General features: G+C 36.1%; 2 protein-coding genes and 1 long non-coding RNA gene across 8 annotated transcripts in view; 1 reads left to right on the top strand and 2 right to left on the bottom strand.

Annotated features, from left to right (window-relative positions):
• The window catches only part of LOC125679981 (uncharacterized), a 33,603-nt gene extending 27,275 nt beyond the window's left edge, over window positions 1–6,328 (top strand). Inside the window, exons 25-26 of one of the 2 annotated variants that reach the window (XM_048919431.2) lie at window positions 5,298–5,437; window positions 6,198–6,328. In XM_048919431.2, the coding sequence (XP_048775388.2) occupies window positions 5,298–5,428 (131 nt within the window). In that variant the 3' untranslated portion in view covers window positions 5,429–5,437; window positions 6,198–6,328. The remainder of the gene's footprint in view (window positions 1–5,297; window positions 5,438–6,197) is intronic. The other variant, XM_056154494.1, reaches the window with a different exon arrangement.
• On the bottom strand, window positions 707–8,376 carry LOC130051806 (uncharacterized). Its single transcript, XR_008800064.1, has 3 exons — window positions 8,120–8,376; window positions 1,875–5,381; window positions 707–1,160 (listed from the first exon to the last, which is right to left on the bottom strand). It is a non-coding gene; the product is annotated as an uncharacterized LOC130051806 (long non-coding RNA).
• A 1,898-nt stretch (window positions 8,377–10,274) lies between these two features.
• LOC125681438 (heat shock 70 kDa protein 12A-like) lies at window positions 10,275–15,611 on the bottom strand. Of its 5 annotated transcripts, none has more exons than XM_056154501.1 (5): window positions 15,364–15,611; window positions 13,592–13,928; window positions 13,051–13,269; window positions 11,908–12,043; window positions 10,275–11,814 (listed from the first exon to the last, which is right to left on the bottom strand). In XM_056154501.1, exons 2-5 carry the CDS (start codon window positions 13,904–13,906, stop codon window positions 10,751–10,753), a joined length of 1,734 nt encoding a protein of 577 aa, XP_056010476.1. In that variant the 5' UTR covers window positions 13,907–13,928; window positions 15,364–15,611; the 3' UTR covers window positions 10,275–10,750. The 5 variants fall into 5 exon arrangements, with proteins under 5 accessions (XP_056010476.1, XP_048777491.1, XP_048777493.1 ...); XM_048921534.2 differs by having other exon boundaries at window positions 14,587–15,611; XM_048921536.2 differs by having other exon boundaries at window positions 15,193–15,585.
• Window positions 15,612–21,341: the final 5,730 nt, after the last annotated feature.

Genomic DNA, 21,341 nt, shown 5'->3' on the forward strand with positions numbered 1-21,341 from the left:
GAGGGGGGGGGGGGGGGGTCCTGAACCCAAGCAGCTGTGGGTAGAAGGTCTGTAGTTGCCAAAAGAACCATAAGCACAAAGAAGGTTCTTTATTTCATATTCTTTTCATGTGATGGTATAGGCGTACAAATTTCGGTGCCAAAGGGCAAAAGTGTTACAGGTCGGTATTGCCGAGATGTTATATTAAAAAAAGCTCAAGAAATATTACCATGAACGACGCCCTGTGTCAGGATTTAGGCATGTTCGTCTACTTCGTGATAATGCTCCATCACTTACTTCTGAGCTTGTGAATCAATTTTTGAAGTCAGAAAAGGTCACCGTCTTGCCACACCCACCATACTCTCCAGATCTAGCCAGTTGCGACTTTTTCCTTTTTCCAAAACTTAGAAGTTCTTATCTGGTCGTCGTTACAAGTCCCGACAAGCCCTTGGCTCAGCCATCAGTCAGTGCCTCAGAGGTCTACCTAAATCAGCGTACCGTGACGCATTTCAGAAATTGATTCAGAAATGGAAATTATGTATTTCAAACCGCGTAGAATACTTTGAAGGGATGTAATGTTCCAATCTAATTAAAATTATATCTATCATTGCTCCCGTTTTATTGATATGTCGCATGGTAAAAAAATTATTTTATTGTATTTTGTCATGGCCAAACTACACTTGCATTAAGTAAGAAATGTATACCTGAGATGTTTTAAGGCCTGCTTTGTCACTATATTCATGCTGAAAATGACTTGGATAAATTTTTCCAAATTCCTTGTCCAAAATTTCAATGTTATGTATCAAGGAGGAGGCAATTAGGAATGTCAGTTCTTTCTTCAGCTTGTTTTGGTCTTCTAGTGATGGGATAAAATCAACAACACTAAGTTTTCTTTCAATTTGGATTTGGTTTACATCTTCATCTCCAGAAACACGATCAATGAGAGCAAATATATGAAATAAGTGAAGAGAAATTGTTTTGTCTTGACTGGTTCTATAGGATGGCAATATAGTTTTGTCCCAATTATCTCCAATCAATTGAAATTTCACATTGCCTCCTTCCTTCCATTTATCTCTTAATTCTACAATTTCTTTGTCTAAATGGTCTTGCCAAGATAATAATTTCTGTTGAATAGATTTTGGTGTAACACTAAGTCCAATTTTTGCCAGTCTTTCAATATCCTGAAATGAAAGTTGATATACCTGTAACATGGATTAATGAAATACTTAGTATATTACTTTTTTTCAAAAGCAAGCAACATGCAAATAGTTATATGTTTTTAATTTAAAGGAAGAGTTACATAAGATGATGATCATTCCGCAATATCAGTATGAGGTTTTGCTGAAGTAACATGGATATTCTTAATAATTGTACCAACTTCACAGTTAAAACACAAGATGTGTGGCTTCAATTACATAGCTCAAAACTTTATAATCCCCATCATGATATTTTTGATGGAAAAATGTCTAGTTTTATCTTTGAGACTCTCATTCATTTATATTTACTGGTGGATTTTACAGCACAGCAGCTTGATACAGTACAGAAAAGGTGTTAATTCACCGTGATGGTGATACCACTCTCTTGGTGGTAATGCTGTAACTTTTCTCCTTTTCACATATCAACCCAATTTCTATTGTATTTAGTTAAGTCATTGCCATCACTTTATTAGCACTTTTGAGTTTAAAAATATATCAAACAGAAAAAAAAATACAGTATTACCACCACGAGAGTGGTACCACTATCACAGTGAATTATCACGGTAACACCTTTTCTGTAGTGTAGGTGTTTGAAGCATAGGAATCTTGCCTACCATTACTCAAGGTGTGTGTGCTTCAGCTAGTTGTAAAAGTTTAAGTACATGTAGGCTCTGAGTTCAATAGACATACTGTACTGACCTTCTGTTTACATGTTCCGCGGGTCAGTATAAATCCTATTTGGTAGTGGAGTGATGACATCTCCTGGCTCCTTCCATGTAATGCTGAAGCTACTGTACTCATGATGCATAAGAATTTCTTTTCAGTTGGTACTACCGGTATGTTGCTTATGGTTGATGAAATTATCTTCAATGTATTTGGGGCTTTCACTTCAATTTCTTTGTGAAATTTGTCCCAGGAAAATTGAAATATGCCATCATATGCTCTGTCTTGTAGTAATGCCCCTGATCCTCGTTTACAGATGGTTTCACATTCTTTGGCTACAAGCTTTGAAACTGCTGTTGTAAGCACATCTTGGTGTGACCTTCCAATAATTTCAATGATGTTTCTTTCTACATTTTGTCCCCTGCATATTGTCCTACATATTTGGCGATGATTGTCATTTGGAACAAAAGTTGTTTTCTTACCACTAGGGTAATAAATGGAAACCTATGATGAACAATAAGAATATAATATAACAATGGTATGTTTCTTTGAAATAAATACATGTTGTACAATGTACATGTATATGAATATTTAATGAATATAATCTTCCATAAGAAAAAATTATTATTTGCACCATTTTGACTAAGAATCATTTAAATATATAAATAAGACTATTCTTTACAATGTATATACATGTATCTATTTTGTTGCCTGGAGCAAATGAGTGATTTTTTTTCATTATCCATAAATGTTTTGAGAATACACTATTTTTGTTTGAAACATTCAAGTACCTATTGTTTGATAAAAATTTGGTTAATATCTAGAAAAATACTTAAAAGAACTAAAAAAAATTAAAAGAATTTTTTTTTAGGAATAGAATTGCATCCTTGTTCAAGGCCTTGTGGAGACCTCTAGATTTTTACATTTTTTCCTCATGGATGGATACAGTCTCTTTGACACTTACCCCATAATGTGTATTTTCATTTTCATATGTTTACATGTACATAATGCACATTATATCCTTTATCAATTTTTAAACTGAAAAAGTAAACAGTCACAAAAAATTTAAGCCTTAACGCAAACTCATATAGACTAGTCTATTGTTAAGAAATATTACCTTCATCGTTTTCTGCAATTGATTTCGAACAAGATGTAAACAGAAACATGCACATTTTTAATCTGAAACTCCTGAAATGTAAACAATGTGAGTAAAAACAACATGCAATTAAATAATTAACATACATAACTTTCAACTATGGATTAAAAAATAACATTTCTTAATACCTACATTGTAAGCTGCAATACATTTGTAAAAGAAATATTCATGTTATTAGACATGAATGTTTAACAATGTGTAAATTTACTTGAAATATTACCAAAATCAATAAACAATAATTTCATTAAAATACCATTGATGAAATACACAAATGTATGATCCATAAAGGACATCTTGCCGTCTACATTAAAAAATGTTTTCAAACAGTAGTGGATCTTGATATTAAACATGTGAAAGCGGATTCTATGGCCATAGGTTTCTTCATGATCTGTATAACTGACTGTACTGTATAAATAAAATCCACAGCCTGTGTATTTTGTAGCATTAATTACATTACATGTATCTGTGTTAGTAAGTTACTGTCATAAATGCAAACTGAATCAATTTCAAATGTTTGTTAATTAAACAAATGCTTGTTATTCACATGAAATGACACACACATACTAGCATAAATGTATTATTCAAGGAAAAAAGTACCAAAATCAAGTAAATGAAGTCATAATCATTAGATAATTTTATAACAACAAATCTATGCTTTCATCTTTCAATTGATGTTTTAATTTTTGTACATTTAAAAAGAAAATATATATTATCTATATCAAGATCTGTCAAAACGCTGTGATTGCCACAATTGCAAAATTAAAGCATTTTGTGTAATGCAAATGTAATGTACTTTAGTATTAAACGGCTGAATTTTATACAGATATGCTAGGAATTCAATATCAGGGCACAATAATTAATTCGCATTAGACATGAACCATTTAATTTTAATGAAGAAGGGGGGTGGTTGTTTCTTGAGAGTAATCTGGCTGGGTGTGCTCTTGAAAAAATAATCCGGCTAAATATTTTGCCATTGAAAAAATATTTTGCCAACAATTTTTTTTAACTTTACTTGTAGACTGTACTAAAATAAATAATCTGACTGAGGTACAAAACAAAGCCCCCTAAATCGAATGGTCCGTGTCTAAATAAAGGAAACTGCAAAAATTTGTTTTCATACAACTGAATGCAAACTAACTACAAATATCCAACAGGGAATTTATGCAAACATGTTATTGTTCATGCAACATTTCTATTACCTCTACTTCGCCTGTAAGTGTAGACTCATCAATCTTTTTTGTCTCGCTAAATCCCAGGGAGCGGCGAACAGGTTTCCTTTCCTCTAGTTGAGTTGCCAAAACATCTGGCAAATCTGCTTTTTCTGCACCTTTTTGACATAATGAATCAAACGTTGGAAGTGAAGTTAAGTTTATAACTGACACAGTCGAGGGAAAGGTTTTTTGCGATTTAGCAGCTGGTACATTTGTAGAGGGGGATCTGAGAAGTCGTTTTTCTGTGACAGATTTGGATGGTGATGGTGAGGCAAGTTGGTATTTCTGTTTGACAAAACGTCTGGTTGCTGAAATCTCATTTTGAAGTTTACACACCTCATTCTCCATGTGCAACACCTTTTCGACATTTCTGAAACACTTAAGGCAAATGCCATTTGTAGAAATACTGGAATCGTGCTTGAAGCTGTCAATAACCGAAGTTATAGCCTTGATTCGTTCATCGGTAAGTTTTAGTTTTTTGTTAAGAAACTTTTTCTCCGTTCTTTCCCCAGTCGATGAAATTTCCACTTGAATAAACAAGAATCCACATAGCACACATATATTTGACCTATTATATATACGTCTAGGCGTGAATGGGCTTTGGAATGCCATCAAAACGTCTCATAAGTGGGAATCTTACCATGCTGTTTTTTGTTTTTCGATAAACCGGAAATAATAAATACGATCGGGACTATTGGGCTTTTTTGTGCAATCGAGGCCAATCCCCGAAAGATTCCGAAAGATCGATAATTAGCGAGGTAGGTTGCTTCCCTTGCCTATTGGCACTTTCAAGATCCCGAAAGTGGTTATCTGATTGGACGAAAAATTTCTTGACCTCCGGTCATTCAAACGAGCTTCAAATCGGGTTACGTTAGATCTACCACGCGCGACATATCAATAAACAAGAGCAAGTGATAGAGCTAATTTTAATTAGATTGGTAATGTTCATTTCACTATTTGAGTCGAATACTTTTGAGATTTCGTAAAAAAAAATTTAAAACTAAAATACACATTACATATCGAACAGCCCTCGTATATGCTTGATCTTGCTTACTATCATACACATTTGTTAGTCACACGTTTGGTCGGCAGGTTGTCCGCTTATGCCCTCGCCACTTGGGGAAAAGTATTTCAGGATGCAGATTGGAGTCTTGGGAATGATTGATTTTTCTTGCCCTGAGAAACAAAAATATGTATATGGAATATGCATGTGTACACTGTGAAGGATCCAGGTACTTCAGAAAATAACTATTTCAAGAATACTTAAAATTATGCTCATTACAGTATCTTAAATGAATTAAAGTTACTTTCGTTTAAATAACTCGAAGGACTATTTATGGTTTTGATCCCTAAATGATTTTCAATTTTCCATTCTTTAACACAGGATGCATTTAATACTTTCTGTATGACATTTTAGAAATAGTTGCATGTGACTATAGTAATACTGATGTTAAACATTTTCCCATGTTTTTGATTTCCAAAAAAATATCAACAATTGCATATTATACACTTAATCACTGACTGTGAGTGGGATAGCTCTTTTTATCAAACCCGCGACAGAAACTATTTCCCGGGGGCTTGCCCGACGAGAATAGTTCCTGTCAATGGTTTGATGAAAGAGCCATCCTCATTTACAGCCAGTGAAGAGTTTTATCATATACTGATACATGCATTTCTACTGTCTAATAATATGAGGGAAAAGAAAGTACCAAATTTCAAAATCTTCACTGTTAAGAGCTGTAACTGCTAGTGACAGACGACATTATTGTGGAACTCTTCAGTGTTGCGTGTTCCTCGCTTTATATTAATGACTGGTCTGTATGCATGTACATATATATATATATATATATTACAAAAAATCAATTAACTGACAATTTAGGAAGTATTTTATGAGGAAATCTTAATGCTCCAGAGGTGCGCTTATTCAGATGAAGCGACAGGCATAGAATTGTACTTGACAATTTAATCACAATTTTGATGTTTCTGTTTAAGATTTTAGCGTACGAACTCGAATTTCGAAGATAAGGAAATGGAGACCAAGATTCCCCAAGAAAGAGGAAAACAAAGAGAACTGAAATCCATTATATTAGTTTTGTTGACAATAAAATGATTAAAAAAGTAAATCGATTATTTTTTATTTCGTGGAGAAATAGGCGACGCCTCCGATTCTAAAAGTTCCAAGTATGTCAAAGAAGTCAATAATAATGTATGTGTCCAAATTTACGTTTAATGTTCAATTTCAACGTCTTAATCTAAACACAGATGTATATTAAAAAGCGACAGTAAATTATCCTATTTTTGGTTTACTGTTTAGAAACGAAATATTGGTAACAAGAAGGGTGGCATATTGTTTTTTATGAATTCCCTTTCTTCCGCTTACATATAAAGTTTGTGCGGGCCATTTTTTTGTCTTTTGACATAGGCCTTTGCTATTTGGTATTTGGGTATACCATGATAAGACAGTGCGTCACATGTTTTTTTATGACTTTTGACCTTTTATGTAAAGGTCAAATAGAATATTTCTGGCATATCCGGACCACTACTTTTTAGCTCACCTTAGCTGAAAGCTCAAGTGAGCTTTTCTGATCGCCTGTTGTCCGTCTGTAAACCTTTTACATTTTCGACTTCTTCTGGGCCAATTTCAACCAAACTTGGCCAAAAGCATCCTTGGGTGAAGGGCTTTCAAGTTTGTTCAAATAAAGGGCCATGCCCCCTTCAAAGTGGTAATTAAAAAATCTTCTCAAGAACCACTGGGCCAGAAGAGCTGGGATTTACATGAAGGCTTCCTGACATAATGCAGGTTCAAGTTTGTTAAAATCATGGTCCCCGGGAGTAGGTTAGGGCCACATTAGGGATCAAAATTTTACATGCGAATATATAGGGAAAATCTTTAGATATAAACCAAGGTGACTCAGGTGAGCGATGTGACCCATGGCCCTCTTGTTTGTCTTTTCAGGTAGGCCTTTGATATTTGGGTGCACCATGATGAGACTGTGTCACGTGTCATTTTGATGACCCAGATATACAAAGATCAAATGTTAGAATTTTGAGGCTAAGCCTTTGATATTTGGTATAGCATGAGAAGACTGTTTCGCGTGCCGTTTTTTATGATCTTTAACCGTAACCTTATATGTAGAGGTCAAATGTTAAAATTTGTTTGGCATTTTTGTTGTCCGGACCATAACTTTATGGGTAGATGACAAGTATTTCATACAGTTATATGCAACGACGCAAACCATGTAAAATTTTTTTGAGACAACCACAGAAAGTGGAATGGTAGTGCCGAATGAAGAAGCAGACGATATTGATAACAAGTACAGAATGCAGATAATTAATTTGTGCGGTCTCGACATGTCAGTGTTTTACAGGGTGGGAAATAATGATCTCCCCTTTTCTCTCTCGTGCTATTTTATATGAGTGGTGGAGAGAGAGAGAGAGAGAGAGAGAGAGAGAGAGAGAGAGAGAGAGAGAGAGAGAGTTGATCAGTTAAAAATGATAGAGATCTTTCATCCTAATCATATTTTTTTTTTACATCGTACGTAATTTAGAGCTGATAAGAATAATATTATTTCGTGATAACTAGTTAATAGTCTTTCTGTTATCATACAGCATTTCGTTATAATGACTTAGTATGATGTATCTCATTATAACTATCTCGTTATAACGAAAAATAGAATTACGCATTACAATGAGGTAACACTCAGGCAGGTGTAAATTAGTCCCATAGATGTTTTACAGAGCAGGTTCATAGTTTGTCGTCTCAAAGAGCATACAAACGCTTTCATTTCGTACCCGATTACATTATCGACACTTAAAATACGTACAAATACATGTACACGTAAATCAATCGGTAAATTAATTCAAATATCAAAAGGCTGCAAGAGGCCATCTATCCCCCAAGTAATTCGTCTAACCTTCCCTCTATGGATTTCTTTGGGAGTCATGGACGTGCAAGTCTCGTCAGCTCTACGCTAAACACTTTCACCCATAAATATATTAGGACACAGACAACTATTCTGTCATTTTTTGTAATTAAGGGCATTAGGCGACCGTCTAAGTTTGTCAGACAAAATTGTGATCGGTTTGTAAGCTTGTCACATCCAAATCCTGTATCAGAAACCAAGCCTCCGTCTCCCGCATGCAGTCCTCAAACCCTGTATCAGAAACTAAGCCTCCGTCTCCAGCACGCAGTAAATCCTGTATCAGAAACTAAGCCTCCGTCTCCAGCACGCAGTAAATCCTGTATCAGAAACTAAGCCTCCGTCTCCAGCACGCAGTAAATCCTGTATCAGAAACTAAGCCTCCGTCTCCAGTACGCAGTCCTCAAATCCTGTATCAGAAAATAAGCCTCTGTATCCAGCACGCAGTAAATCCTGTATCAGAAACTAAGCCTCCGTCTCCAGCACGCAATAAATCCTGTATCCGAAACTTAGCCTCTGTCTCCAGCACGGAATAAATCCTGTATCAGAAACTAAGCCTTCGTCTCCAGCACGCAGTAAACCCTGTATAAGAAACTAAGCCTCCGTCTCCAGTAAGCAGTAAATCCTGTATCAGAAACTAAGCCTCCGTCTCCAGCACACAGTCCTCAAATCCTGTATCAGAAAATAAGCCTCTGTATCCAGCACGCAGTAAATCTTGTATCAGAAACTAAGCCTCTGTATCCAGTACGCAGTAAATCCTGTATCAGAAACTAAGCCTCCGTCTCCAGCACGCAGTAAATCCTGTATCAGAAACTAAGCCTCCGTCTCCAGCACACAGTCCTCAAATCCTGTATCAGAAACTAAGCCTCTGTATCCAGCACGCAGTAAATCCAGTATCAGAAAATAAGCCTCTGTATCCAGTACGCAGTAAATCCTGTATCCGAAACTTAGCCTCTGTATCCAGCACGCAGTAAATCCTGTATCAGAAAATAAGCCTCTGTATCCAGTACGCAGTAAATCCTGTATCAGAAACCAAGCCTCCGTCTCCAGCACGCAGTAAATCCTGTATCAGAAACCAAGCCTCCGTCTCCAGCACGCAGTAAATCCTGTATAAGAAACCAAGCCTCCGTCTCCAGTAAGCAGTAAATCCTGTATCAGAAACTAAGCCTCCGTCTCCAGCACACAGTCCTCAAATCCTGTATCAAAAACTAAGCCTCCGTCTCTAGCACGCAGTAAATCCTGTATCAGAAACTTAGCCGCTGTCTCCAGCACGCAATAAATCCTGTATCCGAAACTTAGCCTCTGTCTCCAGCACGCAGTCCTCAAATCCTGTATCCGAAACTAAGCCTCCGTCTCCAGCACGCAATAAATCCTGTATCCGAAACTTAGCCTCTGTCTCCAGCACGCAATAAATCCTGTACCAGAAACTAAGCCTTCGTCTCCAGCACGCAGTAAACCCTGTATAAGAAACTAAGACTCCGTCTCCAGCACGGAATAAATCCTGTATCAGAAACTAAGCCTTCGTCTCCAGCACGCAGTAAACCCTGTATCAGAAACTAAGACTCCGTCTCCAGCACGCAGTAAATCCTGTATCAGAAACCAAGCCTCCGTCTCCCGCATGCAGTCCTCAAACCCTGTATCAGAAACTAAGCCTCCGTCTCCAGTACGCAGTAAATCTTGTATCAGAAACTAAGCCTCCGTCTCCAGCACGCAGTAAATCCTGTATCAGAAACTTAGCCGCTGTGTTCAGCATGCAGTCTTCAAGGAGACCCCTCTCGCCGTTTATATTGAGGGAAGTATAGGGGATTGATCGACCACAGATGAAGATTCTTTCTTTAAAATGTCCTCCTTATCATATTGTGGGGAACAGTGAGCGATCATCTCATCTACTACCCAATAGAGGACATATTCATCTCACGGGATCTTCAAGAAGACCCATCTCCATATCTAGGGGACCCTAGGGTCGCTTAACACCCTCACTGTATTAAACTTAGTCTTACAAAGTCATTAGCAGGGTAGTCAGTACTCCAAATCAGCTCCAAAATTATGATAAAAGTAAGTTTCTTTAAGAAATATTAGATAAATTTTATTTATGGACATGATAATCTGACTATCATAGTGAAAAAGACAATACCAAAAATGCAGATACTACAATGCAACAACAGTTTTTTATTTCAAAAGGTTTAATATTTGCATATATTTACACCCACTCTGATTTTCTCTGAACATTCTTACTAATTGAAACTGAAGGTTATTACGGTATCTCTTAAACATTCAACCTTCGAAATAGGCTAATTATTGCGTATGAATACACTTGAAATAATCTTCGTGTAGGCTAATCACCGAAAACAAAATACAATTTTAAATAATGTAAATATAAGAAATATCTTTCAGTTTTTGAAAGTATATGAAGTGATATACCTTGTGCTTCTTCACACTAGTAGAATATCTGCAGTTTCATTTATTTTTCATTTATGCTGTAGCATAAGAAGTGAACTATTTACAGTGGATGATTTTGACACCTATGCTTGAATACACCTTGGACAAGCTTGAAACCGCATCATGAAAACCATTGAAAAATAAGCTACATGTACAGCAGTTCCAGTTGATTAATAGACGTCGGCATTAATTGTTACATGTGAGAAAGTCAAATCTGGCTCGAAAAGTCTGCCCAGTCGTCTTCTCTTTTGCCTCCACAGTCAGTTCTGTCTTGCCAAAAATAAGACCTACCGACACGTTGTTTGACGCTTGTTGGACATTGCCAACATTTATAATCATTTCGCCCAAGAGTCTACAACCTTCATCGGTTACAAAGACCGGGTCCCTTTCAGAGGACGAAAACACCCGGACTCGACTAACTGATGATCCTCTTCCCATCGTGAACGGAACAGAGTGCACAGAACCATGTTCCACCGATTCGTCACATTCTACGTATTTGTGGAAAACGTCCTTGCACATGATCCCATTCGCAGTTGTAATTCGCTTTTCCGGAGGATGATGACCATCTATAAACGGTTTGCTAATGGCTATTCCAAACGTAGAATGGGACATTCTGGATCTGATGGAAAGGGGCTTATGACCGAATATGACGGCTCCTTTCAAGACCGTGAGTCCCGCGTCACCTGGGGTTATCAATCTTATGTGGGGAAACTTTTCTCTCAGTGTTTCCTGCACTATCGGGGATTCAGCAAAGCCGCCAACCAGTAAGAATGTCGTCGTGCTCCTGACGTTTTGCACCATTAAAATATTCTGCAAATGTTCGATGAGTTTGTCTAGAGGATCTGTAAAAAATCCCTTCACCAATTCCGAATCTATTTTGATTTTGTCGGATATGGGGCTTATCCTCTTATAATACATTTCGTGATTTGTTACAGCAGCATTGAATGTTTCACACTTAATCTTTTCATACAATTCACGCAGAGAAATAGGGATCTTGACCACAATTCGAGCAGGCATATCTCCTTTCACTGTTCTCTTTTTCAATTCGAACTCTCGAAAGATTTCAAAATAATCTGCTGCGTGTTTTGATTGAAATTCTGCCCACACATCTTCCTCCACTATATCGATGAAAAACTGTTCATACGCTGCGTCCACCTTCGTTCCACCCCAAGCTCCACCTGTAGCCCGATGCAGTTCCCTCAGAGTGCCATCCTCGCCTACTTGATGGACAGTAATGTCAGCTGTACCTCCTGAATTTTTTAATAAAATTGGATATTTCAAATGTTTAAATGCAGGTATTTGTAATATAAAACTAAAAATTGTTTATTTGAGTGAATCACTACCTCCCAGGTCAATCACCATGTATTTGGAGCCTGAGTAAAACACGTCACTTCCGGTAGCATCTGGAATATGACGACAAAAGACTGAGGCGACTTCGGGTTCAAGTGCAATAAGGAGCTGGTCATTTGTAATGTCGGCCTGAACAGAAAAGATGAGGGGTTTCATTATATGATTATTACCTTTGGAGTGTAAAAAGTCCCACAAATTCATTGAATAACGTGCCTTACACGAATTCGTAAATTGAGAAACAAGCGTTGAGTATTCAGTTAAGCAGTAAAATTTGTAATTTAACTCCTGCATGTTAATAATCAAATAAATGACATTTCTGTATGTGTTGCATAATATTACAGCCGTGTTGTTTTGTTCCTGTTACTAAGTAGAAGTTAACTTCAGAAAATAAAAAGATAAAATATCATTTTAAGTACTGAAATTTAGATATCATTTTGCTTTCCTAGTATCCATTTCATGAATCATATAAAAGACCAGAATGAATAGATTAAATTAATGACCTAGATGACACTTCAAATACACATGTATATTAAAACTATTTGGTATTTACATGTATATCTAGATGTAAGTGTGAAGCAGATTCCCAAACCGTTGAATGAAAATGTTGAAAACGAACACAGATTAATCTCTCAAATCCTATGAATAGTACAAAATTCAGAAAAACAATCATGGACACCAGGAAACACCAAGTGCCTAGGAGGAGTAGGTATCATCTGTTGACCTGTCACGCCCACCGTGAGCTCTTTATTCTGATCAGGTAAACGGAGTCATCCGTAGTCAAAATCAGTGTGTAAAATATGTAAAGCATTGCCTAACATATGGTATAAAACATATCAGACAGCATTCATTCTAATGCCAGAATGTACTTATTTGCAACTAAGATAATCATAACGACAATGCAATCTTCAAAATGCTGGCTTTAAACGAGACTGTTAAAATCTATACAATGCTTTAAATTGAGCTTGATAAAATATGTTCATCGGTGAATTCTTAATTTTTCTGGAAACTTACAAATGCCACAAACATTATAAATTGCATTTTGATTCTTTTCAGTACATTATATGCAAATATTTCTGCAACTGTGAAAATGTAAATACAATGAGAGAAAAATACACTGATTTAGATCGATGTATTACTTTTTGTGCTGCCTCTCTCATGAATTGCTTTGCTGGCTCAGACCATATTGCAGGAACGGTTAATACCCAACGAATTTCCCATTCATCCATCTCAAATCCCTGCTGCCTCATGTTGTCTAACGCATGCTGTTTAAGGTATGAAATCCCATGTCCAAATACCACTTTGGCAGGTAACTCTTTCCCACCAGCATCAGCTATCTTAGTGTCTCGGGAAAGATTCTGCAAGAACAGTAAAATTGCAGTTCAATTTGCCCCTTCGCAATTTCGAAAATATGTCTCAAGTAAAAATAAATGTTGTATGTTGTATTGTTTTTTGATTGTTTTTTAAATGTACAAATTAAACTTCATTCTCGGATTTGTTGATTGATAAAATGGTATATCATTTGTTCCAAATCTTGGGAAAGTATTTGCTCCTCGAATTTCAGTAGGTCAATATTATAAACGCTTTGGGTTAAAAATTATTTTATTTCCGAACTACTTCTCCATAGCTAAAGAAGTAAAGAATACACAATGTTTTACTGTACACGTGTATATATCTTACCGGATTCCTGTGAAGAAGCATTTTGAATCTTCTGAAGAAATAGTACCCATGATGCTGTTCGTCCAAGGCTAGGTCTGCATAAGTGTCCTCTGCTTCGTATCCAAATTTGTAGAATTCCTTATCTGGCTTGAGTAGGAGGGACGTCGGGGTTTTGGACGAGATAAGTCCACCGGAGGAAGGAATCCAGTTATTGAAAGCATATATTTTCGTGGGATCTTTCCTGAATTGATCATAGAGGGAAAATGCATACCCAGAATATGTCGTTCCAAAGTCGATGGCTACAACTGCTAAATGGCCTTCTTCTTCATCAGACATTCTCAACAATTTTCAATGAAGTCTGCTTAAAACAAAGTACACATTAAAGAAAAAAAGGGAAAAATTTAATCCTCTGGATCTGAAATGAACGTGACTATAAGTATTAACAATGTCTTATATTTAACCTTTATGTTTGTTCGATTATTGTTTACGTTCAATTCGTAGGTGTGGTGTGTGGGGTTTTTTCAGTCGGGGGATGCCACTAGCTGTGGGTGAAGTGCCACACATTTTGAGAACTGAGAAACGCCATAAAGTAGGGGTTCACTTGATAACATCCACCCTGACACTGGACCTCGTTCTTTAAGATTTCTAAAGCCGGGATGTTTGGCGAAGGAACATCCACAACCTATCTTAAATAGTTATACGTGGTCCACAGGGACATATTATCCGCTCTGTTTTATATCACACATGTGTGATAGAGAACAGTCACACACGTGTGTGTGTGATAGAGAACAGTCACACATGTGTGATAGAGAACAGTCACACATGTGTGATAGAGAACAGTCACACATATGTGATAGAGAACAGAGCGGATAAGATGCCTCTGTGCATGGTCTTTGAAATCGAAAGTTGATTGTTTTGGAAAATATGCACAAAATGTAAAAGAAAATATAAAAAGAATAATTTTGGATTAAAACCAAATAAAACAGAGGAATAGAAAGTCAGGGCATTCATCTCACCTGTGATAAACATCCAGTGATGGGATTTCCATTTTCATATCAATTTGATAAAACCGAAAGTAGACTTGTATATCTTGTCGCGTTTTGATTCATCCGTGTTTACATAAAATATCAAAATCATATACAAAAAATTAAGAAATTATAAAACAACAATTTTGGAGTAAAACAAAATAAAACGGAGGAATATAGAAAATCGAGACGTTTCTCTCACCTGCGATAAAGAGATCCAGTGCGGGGATTTTCATTTCCATATTGAATTGATAAACCGAAAGAAGATTGTATATTATCTTATCGCGTATTTTAAGATTCATCTGTGTATATAAATAGAATACTGTCCGGCGACATTTAAAACCTCTTCCTTAAATTCCAGTCTGGTTCTCTTTCATGCATTTGCAATTGCGGACTGCGTTTTAGAATGCAGTTCACTATTGAATTGCGAATAGCGAACTGCGTTTCAAAATCTTATTGCCATAAGTTGTTTCGTTGAGAAAATTTACACTACTAGAACGGAAGGGATCCTATCTCCCCTTTCTAAATAATAATAATGATGATGATAATAATAAATCGAATACAATTACAACAAAATAAACAAGAGCAAGAGCTTACCAGGCTGTTGGTTGCTGTTTAATGGCTGCTAACTTCAGCCTGCTCTAGATTTTTCTATATATAATAACTTAAACTTCCAAAATTTCCAGACACACATATACAATATCATTAACTAATCATATTATCCAAAACATTAATTCTACTGTTGAGGTAAATCAAGAGTCATCATACTTCGTCTGGAACCAGGAACTTCATTCACAGGCAAGGTCGACACTATTAGAAAATTCTCAGGAACTTATGGAATGCTTTGAAAAATACCCGTGTGAGTCCCAAACCAGTATCGATGAATCGGTCAATTCGTTCACTACACGTTTGGCTGATTTAAGGTAGTACTCTACATCGTCATAATGGCTGACTTCCTTTAAAAACATGGATGAAAAATTCGATATCAGCAATATTGGAGTTTTCCTTTTCCATTTAAAAACCTAGCCGAGTAGCTCAGTAAGTTAGAATACCGACTGCTGAACTGTAGGTCGCAGGTTCGAGTCCAACAGGGGTTTTAATTACTGTATTTTCTGACAAAATAAAGTAAATTTGAAAAATTTCAACTTCAAAATATTGTTGTACATGTCCTCCACTTTTCATCTACATCAAAGAACAAGGTACGATTGTCTACATAAAAAGGCCCAAAATTTTTCCCTCTATAAAATGTGTCTGGAATTAAACTTAATCAGGGTTTTAAGAAAGTAAAATATATGCCAGGTATATTATGTCAACAAAATCAGAATCATATTCCTAAATGGATAGCATTATGACATCACGAACAAGACATTTCCCGCCTTTTTCTCAAAATAAGCCTGAAAACTGTCAAATGTCATACAGATTATTGCTCAGGAAAAGATGCGCGCATTTGTCGAGCAAAATGAAAATTATATATATTGTGTATTATTTAAGATGAAAAACATGCTTGAATATGAATTTGCTCGACGCATGAGCTGTATGTTTTCTGAAAGGAAAACCACATGAATTTGTGGATATTTTCATTGAAAATGGCATTTTTGCAATTTTATGCCAAACTTCAAGTTCTTGTCATTTGACACAAATCATGTTGCTGATCAAATTGAGCGAATTTTGGGTTTGCTAATCTATTCCTTATTTGAATGCCAGGGTTTGAGCTCCAAGTGAAATCATTGATATTTTGGGCCAGATGACTTTAGAAACTGTACCTACTTCTTTCTCTGGTGTAGCATACCTCCTTAATGCGTTCTAGTTTTGAAGTCCATAGAAAGTCTAATAAAGGGGGCCAGCGCCCTGATAGAGTACATGATAAACCCTGGTTTAACAGAGAGCTTAAAAGTAAATATAACACATATCGTGTAGCCTTAAACCAGTTCAATCATTACAAAAACAAAGAAAATCACTTGAATTTAATTGAAGCAAAAAAGAATTATAAACATTTAGAAGCTAAACCCAGGCGTCAGTATCTACGAAAGGAGGGTGATTTACTCGAACATCCCCGTAAACAAAACCCAAAAGTATTCTACAAGCATTTTGAAAAAGAAAGCCAAAAAATACTCCAATAGACTTAGAATCGTTCCACACTCATTTTAAAGATTTAGCTACATTTGTTCCCACTGAATATTATTGTAATGTTGAAGACACAGGACCCACAGTTTTTAATAACTAGATATGGAAATTACCAAGAAAGAAATATCCGAAGGTATTGATCAATTAAAACGGGGAAAATCCCATAGTTTGGACTATATTTTGAATGAGTATTTCATGGAATTTAGAGAATTTTTTGTACCATATTTGTATATTATTTTTAATCGAATCTTATCATCAGGATTTTTTCCAACACAATGGTCTGACGCTGTTATTGTGTCTGTTTTCAAAAAAGGTGATCCTTCTGATCCAAATAATTACAGAGGAATAAGTCTTGTTAGTTGTTTCTGCAAATTGTTTACTTCCATACTAAACAGAAGACTCGTCTCATGGGCAGCCTCGTATGATATTATTTCAGATGCACAATTTGGTTTTCAACCCAAGCTAGGTACTACGGAGGTAAGTTTTGCGCTTCATTGTCTTATAACACAATCACTCCAATCCAAAAAACGATTATATTGTTGCTTCGTGGATTATAAGAAGGCATTCGATTCAGTTAACAGGGAAAAAATGTATAGAAAATTAAAACACTACGGTATACAAGGGAAGCTGCTTACTATTGTTCGCTCCATGTATAGTAGGATTAGAACCTGTGTAAAATCCTCTGGTCACATTTCACAATTTTTTGAAAATCACATTGGTCTATTACAAGGAGAAGTGTTGTCTCCCCTATTTTTTGTATTGTATGTGAATGACTTTGAAATTGAATTTATCAAAAAAGGTAATCATCCGACTGATTTACAGTTATTAAGTCTTTAGATTTTGATGTATGCTGATGACATGGTGTTGCTTGCAAAATCGGTTATTGAACTACAAAATATGTTAAATACACTGCAAAGTTATACAGATGAATGGGATTTAGTTGTTAATGTAGCAAAAACTAAAATTGTTGTATTTAGAAATGGTGGGAAGATTCGCACAGATGAAAAATGGGTGTATAAAGATGAAAGTATAGAAGTATTAGATCAATTTGTTTACTTGGGCGTTTTATTTAATTTTAATGGTAAATTTTCGGTAACGCAGAAACAGTTAGCATCATAAGGTCGCAAAGCATTATTTGCTCTTAAATCAACTATAAAACAATTGTATTTAAATCATTGTACCTTATTCTCCTTTTTCGATACATATGTCTGTAGCATTTTGAATTACGGATGTGAAGTGTGGGGATTACATAAAGCACCTGACATTGAAAAGGTTCATCTGGATTTTTAAAAATTTGCACTTGTTCTTCGTAAAAACACTAATACAACCATGGTATATTTTGAAACAGGGCGTTTACCATTGTATTATGTTCGTATTTTGAGAATGTTCAAGTTTTGGTTTAAACTATTGCAGTCTGAAAATTGTATACTTAATGCTGCATATGAATGTTTATACAATATCTGTGAAAATACAAAGCATACAAGTCGTAACTGGGCTACTGTTATCAAGGAACAACTTGATTGTTTGGGACTTAGTTATATGTGGCATGATCAACATAACTTAAATAGCCATGTTTGTTTGCCAATAATACAACAAAGATTGAAGGATCATTTTATTCAAAATTTACATAACAACATGCAGTATGAATCAAAATGCACTATTTACAAACATTTGGTTGATAATTTTTGCTTGCAATATTAGCTAGAAAAATCTATTCCTAAATTGTACAAAAAGGGTATCTCCAAAATAAGGCTATCATCACATAATTTATCCATAGAAACTGGCAGACATAAAAATGTACCACGTGAAAAAAGGTTATGTAAAACATGTATCACTGAAATTGAGGATGAATACCACTTTTTGTTAGTCTATCCTGTATATTGCCAGATTAGAGCTAAATTAGTGAAAAAGTATTACTGGAGTAAACCCCCCATGTTCAAATTTATACAACTATTAAGTGTGAACAATGTTAAAGAACTCTGTAACTTGGGGAAATTTATTTGTAAAGCTCTTGAACTAAGAACAGTCCGTAATATGTAATTTGTATCGTCATTCTCCTTTTTTACTATCATTATACTAGTGTATTTACTATATACTATTGTATGCTAGATGTCTTTGTAAGAATTGGCCGTTTATTTTCAGCTTTGTGATGATTATCCATGTTCAGTTTTGTTATAATGCTGTAAGATGTATGTCGCAATAAAGTTATTATATAACTAATCAAAACAAACATATACAAAGGAAGCATTGATACCACAAAGCCTACATGACGTATGTTTTGTAATCAGTCTGGTGCGGCCGGGCTTCGAACCCACCACTTTCCGACAGCAATGCGACCATTTGACCGTTACTGGAATACATTATGATACATGGGATACATGGGATAGAGTTGAGTAACGCTTTGATTGAACATCCTCTAAAATGATGAACGAGGGATCCATCGGCCACAACGCTCGTCTTCTTATTCATACTGTAACAACTCTTCAACAAATACGATGAGACTATATGAAATAAGACGGTAAATAAAGTTTATTTATTGAGGTGGATGTGAAATTCAACAAAATGAATAAGAGATGTGTAGAACCAATCTTAGAAAACGGGGCCAGGCGCGGATCTAGAAATTTTTCAGAGGGGGGGGGTGAAGAGGAAATGCAGGGGCGGATCCAGGAATTGCTGTTACGGGGGCGCCACTTTATGAAGCAGGGGGTTTAAGGCGGCCCCCAGTGGGTCCAGGTACTAATGAAGATATAAGAAGAAGAATTGGCCATGCAAGAGTAGCATTCCATAAGTTACGCAAGATCTGGAGCAATAACCAACTCAACAGAAAAACAAAAATGAAGCTCTTCAGCTCAAATGTAATAGCTGTGTTATTGTATGGCAGCAAGACCTGGAAAATGACAAAAGGGGATGAAAAACTTGTAGATACCTTCCAGCACAAATGTCTTAGGAAAATCATAAAGATCTACTGGCCAATGAAAATACCATATGTAGCAGTTAGAGAGATAGCAGGAGTAGCAAAGATCAGCACTATGATAAAAACACGCAGATGGCAGTGGATTGGACATGTGCTACGGATGGATAAAAGAACACACCCATATGTAGCCCTTAGTTGGACACCAGAAGGAAAAAGAAAGAGAGGAAGACCGAAGGAAACATGGAGAAGAACAATAGAAAGAGAGAGGAAAGAACTAGGTTTTGGGTCATGGACAGAGGCAGCAAGATCAGCCCAGGACAGAAGTAAATGGAGAGGACTTGTTCATGGCCCTATTCTCCACGAGGAGAGAAGGAATTAAGTAAGTCCAGTGGGTCCAGGGCGAATGAAGAAATTCATGAAATCAAAAAGATTTTGTCATTCATTTCTCCGGGAGTGGAAGAAATTATTGCTTCTTTTATCGTTTAGTACAATTGTCTAAACAAGATACCACGATTTACCTTAAATTTGAAAATTTTAGGAGGGGGGGGGGGGGGGGCGCCGGCTGCGCCCCCTTAAATCCGTCACTGAAAAGAGAATTGTTATAACGTAGGTTAACATAGTTAAACGACAACTTAACAGGAATGCTATCAAATTTGGATTAATGTTATTGTATAATTACCAGACGTGGACCTGTCACTCTTGATTTTAAAACGAATCCTGTTTTAAAATGCATTCCGATTTACTCCCAGTAATTCATTTAAAAATAAAATAAAATGAAATATTACAGATACAAACTATATAAAAGATAATTTGAATTATCATCACCTGATAGAAATGTTGACGCACAATTGTATAAACAATTTCCATCGCCTAGGATTTTTATAACTCTATAGTCATTCTCTCTCTCTCTCTCTCTTTAGCGAATCCAAGGGGAGGGGAGGGGGGGGGGGGAGGGAGGTTGCAACCCCCGTAACCCCCCTCTAGATCCGCCACTGGGGGCGGACTCTGGTCAGAATCGGTGCAACTACCGATAAATTAATCAGGATTAGTCGGCAGAGTACGGTATTTCCTACAATATTTACCGCGAAAATCCTCCATCCGTACTTAAACTGGGTTAACTCTGTACAAGAATGATTTAATCAGCAAAGGTGTGTATTTCACCATTAGTGTCATACTGTGATGTTTTGATATACTAGGTGGATGTAGATATGACATCATATTGTAAACCCACCCAGTAAATTAAAAAAGATACAATATCACGGTAGTAAAATTACTAGCACATATATTAGAATATTCCTTGTGCTAATTTATAGATACTAGTATTTTACTAGTAATAATACTTTTTAGTTAATGAACTGAACTTTTATAACTGCACACTTCGAATGAAATGGAAAAACATAGAAAAGCAAACGATTCTCAGCGTCCGTTGATTTAAAGAAAATTCTAAAATCAGCAGAAATTACTAATCAATCTCAATACCATCTCGTAAATAATAACAGGAGACTTTTGGGTTACATAGGATAATTATTCTGAATTTACACACTGCAGTCACTTTCATTAACCCTCGATAGATATCAGTACAATTATTTATAGTATGGATTTTCAAACGCGACAGAATGTGCTGCCAGACACAGAAAGAGGTAGAGAGATAATGAATTCTACAGCCGTTCCTCATTTAATTTGGCAAATAATGACGAATGATAAGTCT

This window comes from Ostrea edulis, chromosome 2 (genome assembly GCF_947568905.1).
Source record: "Ostrea edulis chromosome 2, xbOstEdul1.1, whole genome shotgun sequence".
Taxonomy (NCBI): Eukaryota; Metazoa; Mollusca; class Bivalvia; order Ostreida; family Ostreidae; genus Ostrea; species Ostrea edulis.

Excerpts from the sequence above, each read along its gene's own strand:
- LOC125681438 (XM_056154501.1), bottom strand. The coding sequence starts at position 13,906 with ATGTCTGATGAAGAAGAAGGCCATTTAGCAGTTGTAGCCATCGACTTT. Across the intron at positions 12,044-13,050 it reads TGAGAGAGGCAGCACAAAAA|GCCGACATTACAAATGACCA; the intron begins GTAATACATCGA and ends TTTTCTGTTCAG. Across the intron at positions 11,815-11,907 it reads CATGGTGATTGACCTGGGAG|GAGGTACAGCTGACATTACT; the intron begins GTAGTGATTCAC and ends TAAAAAATTCAG.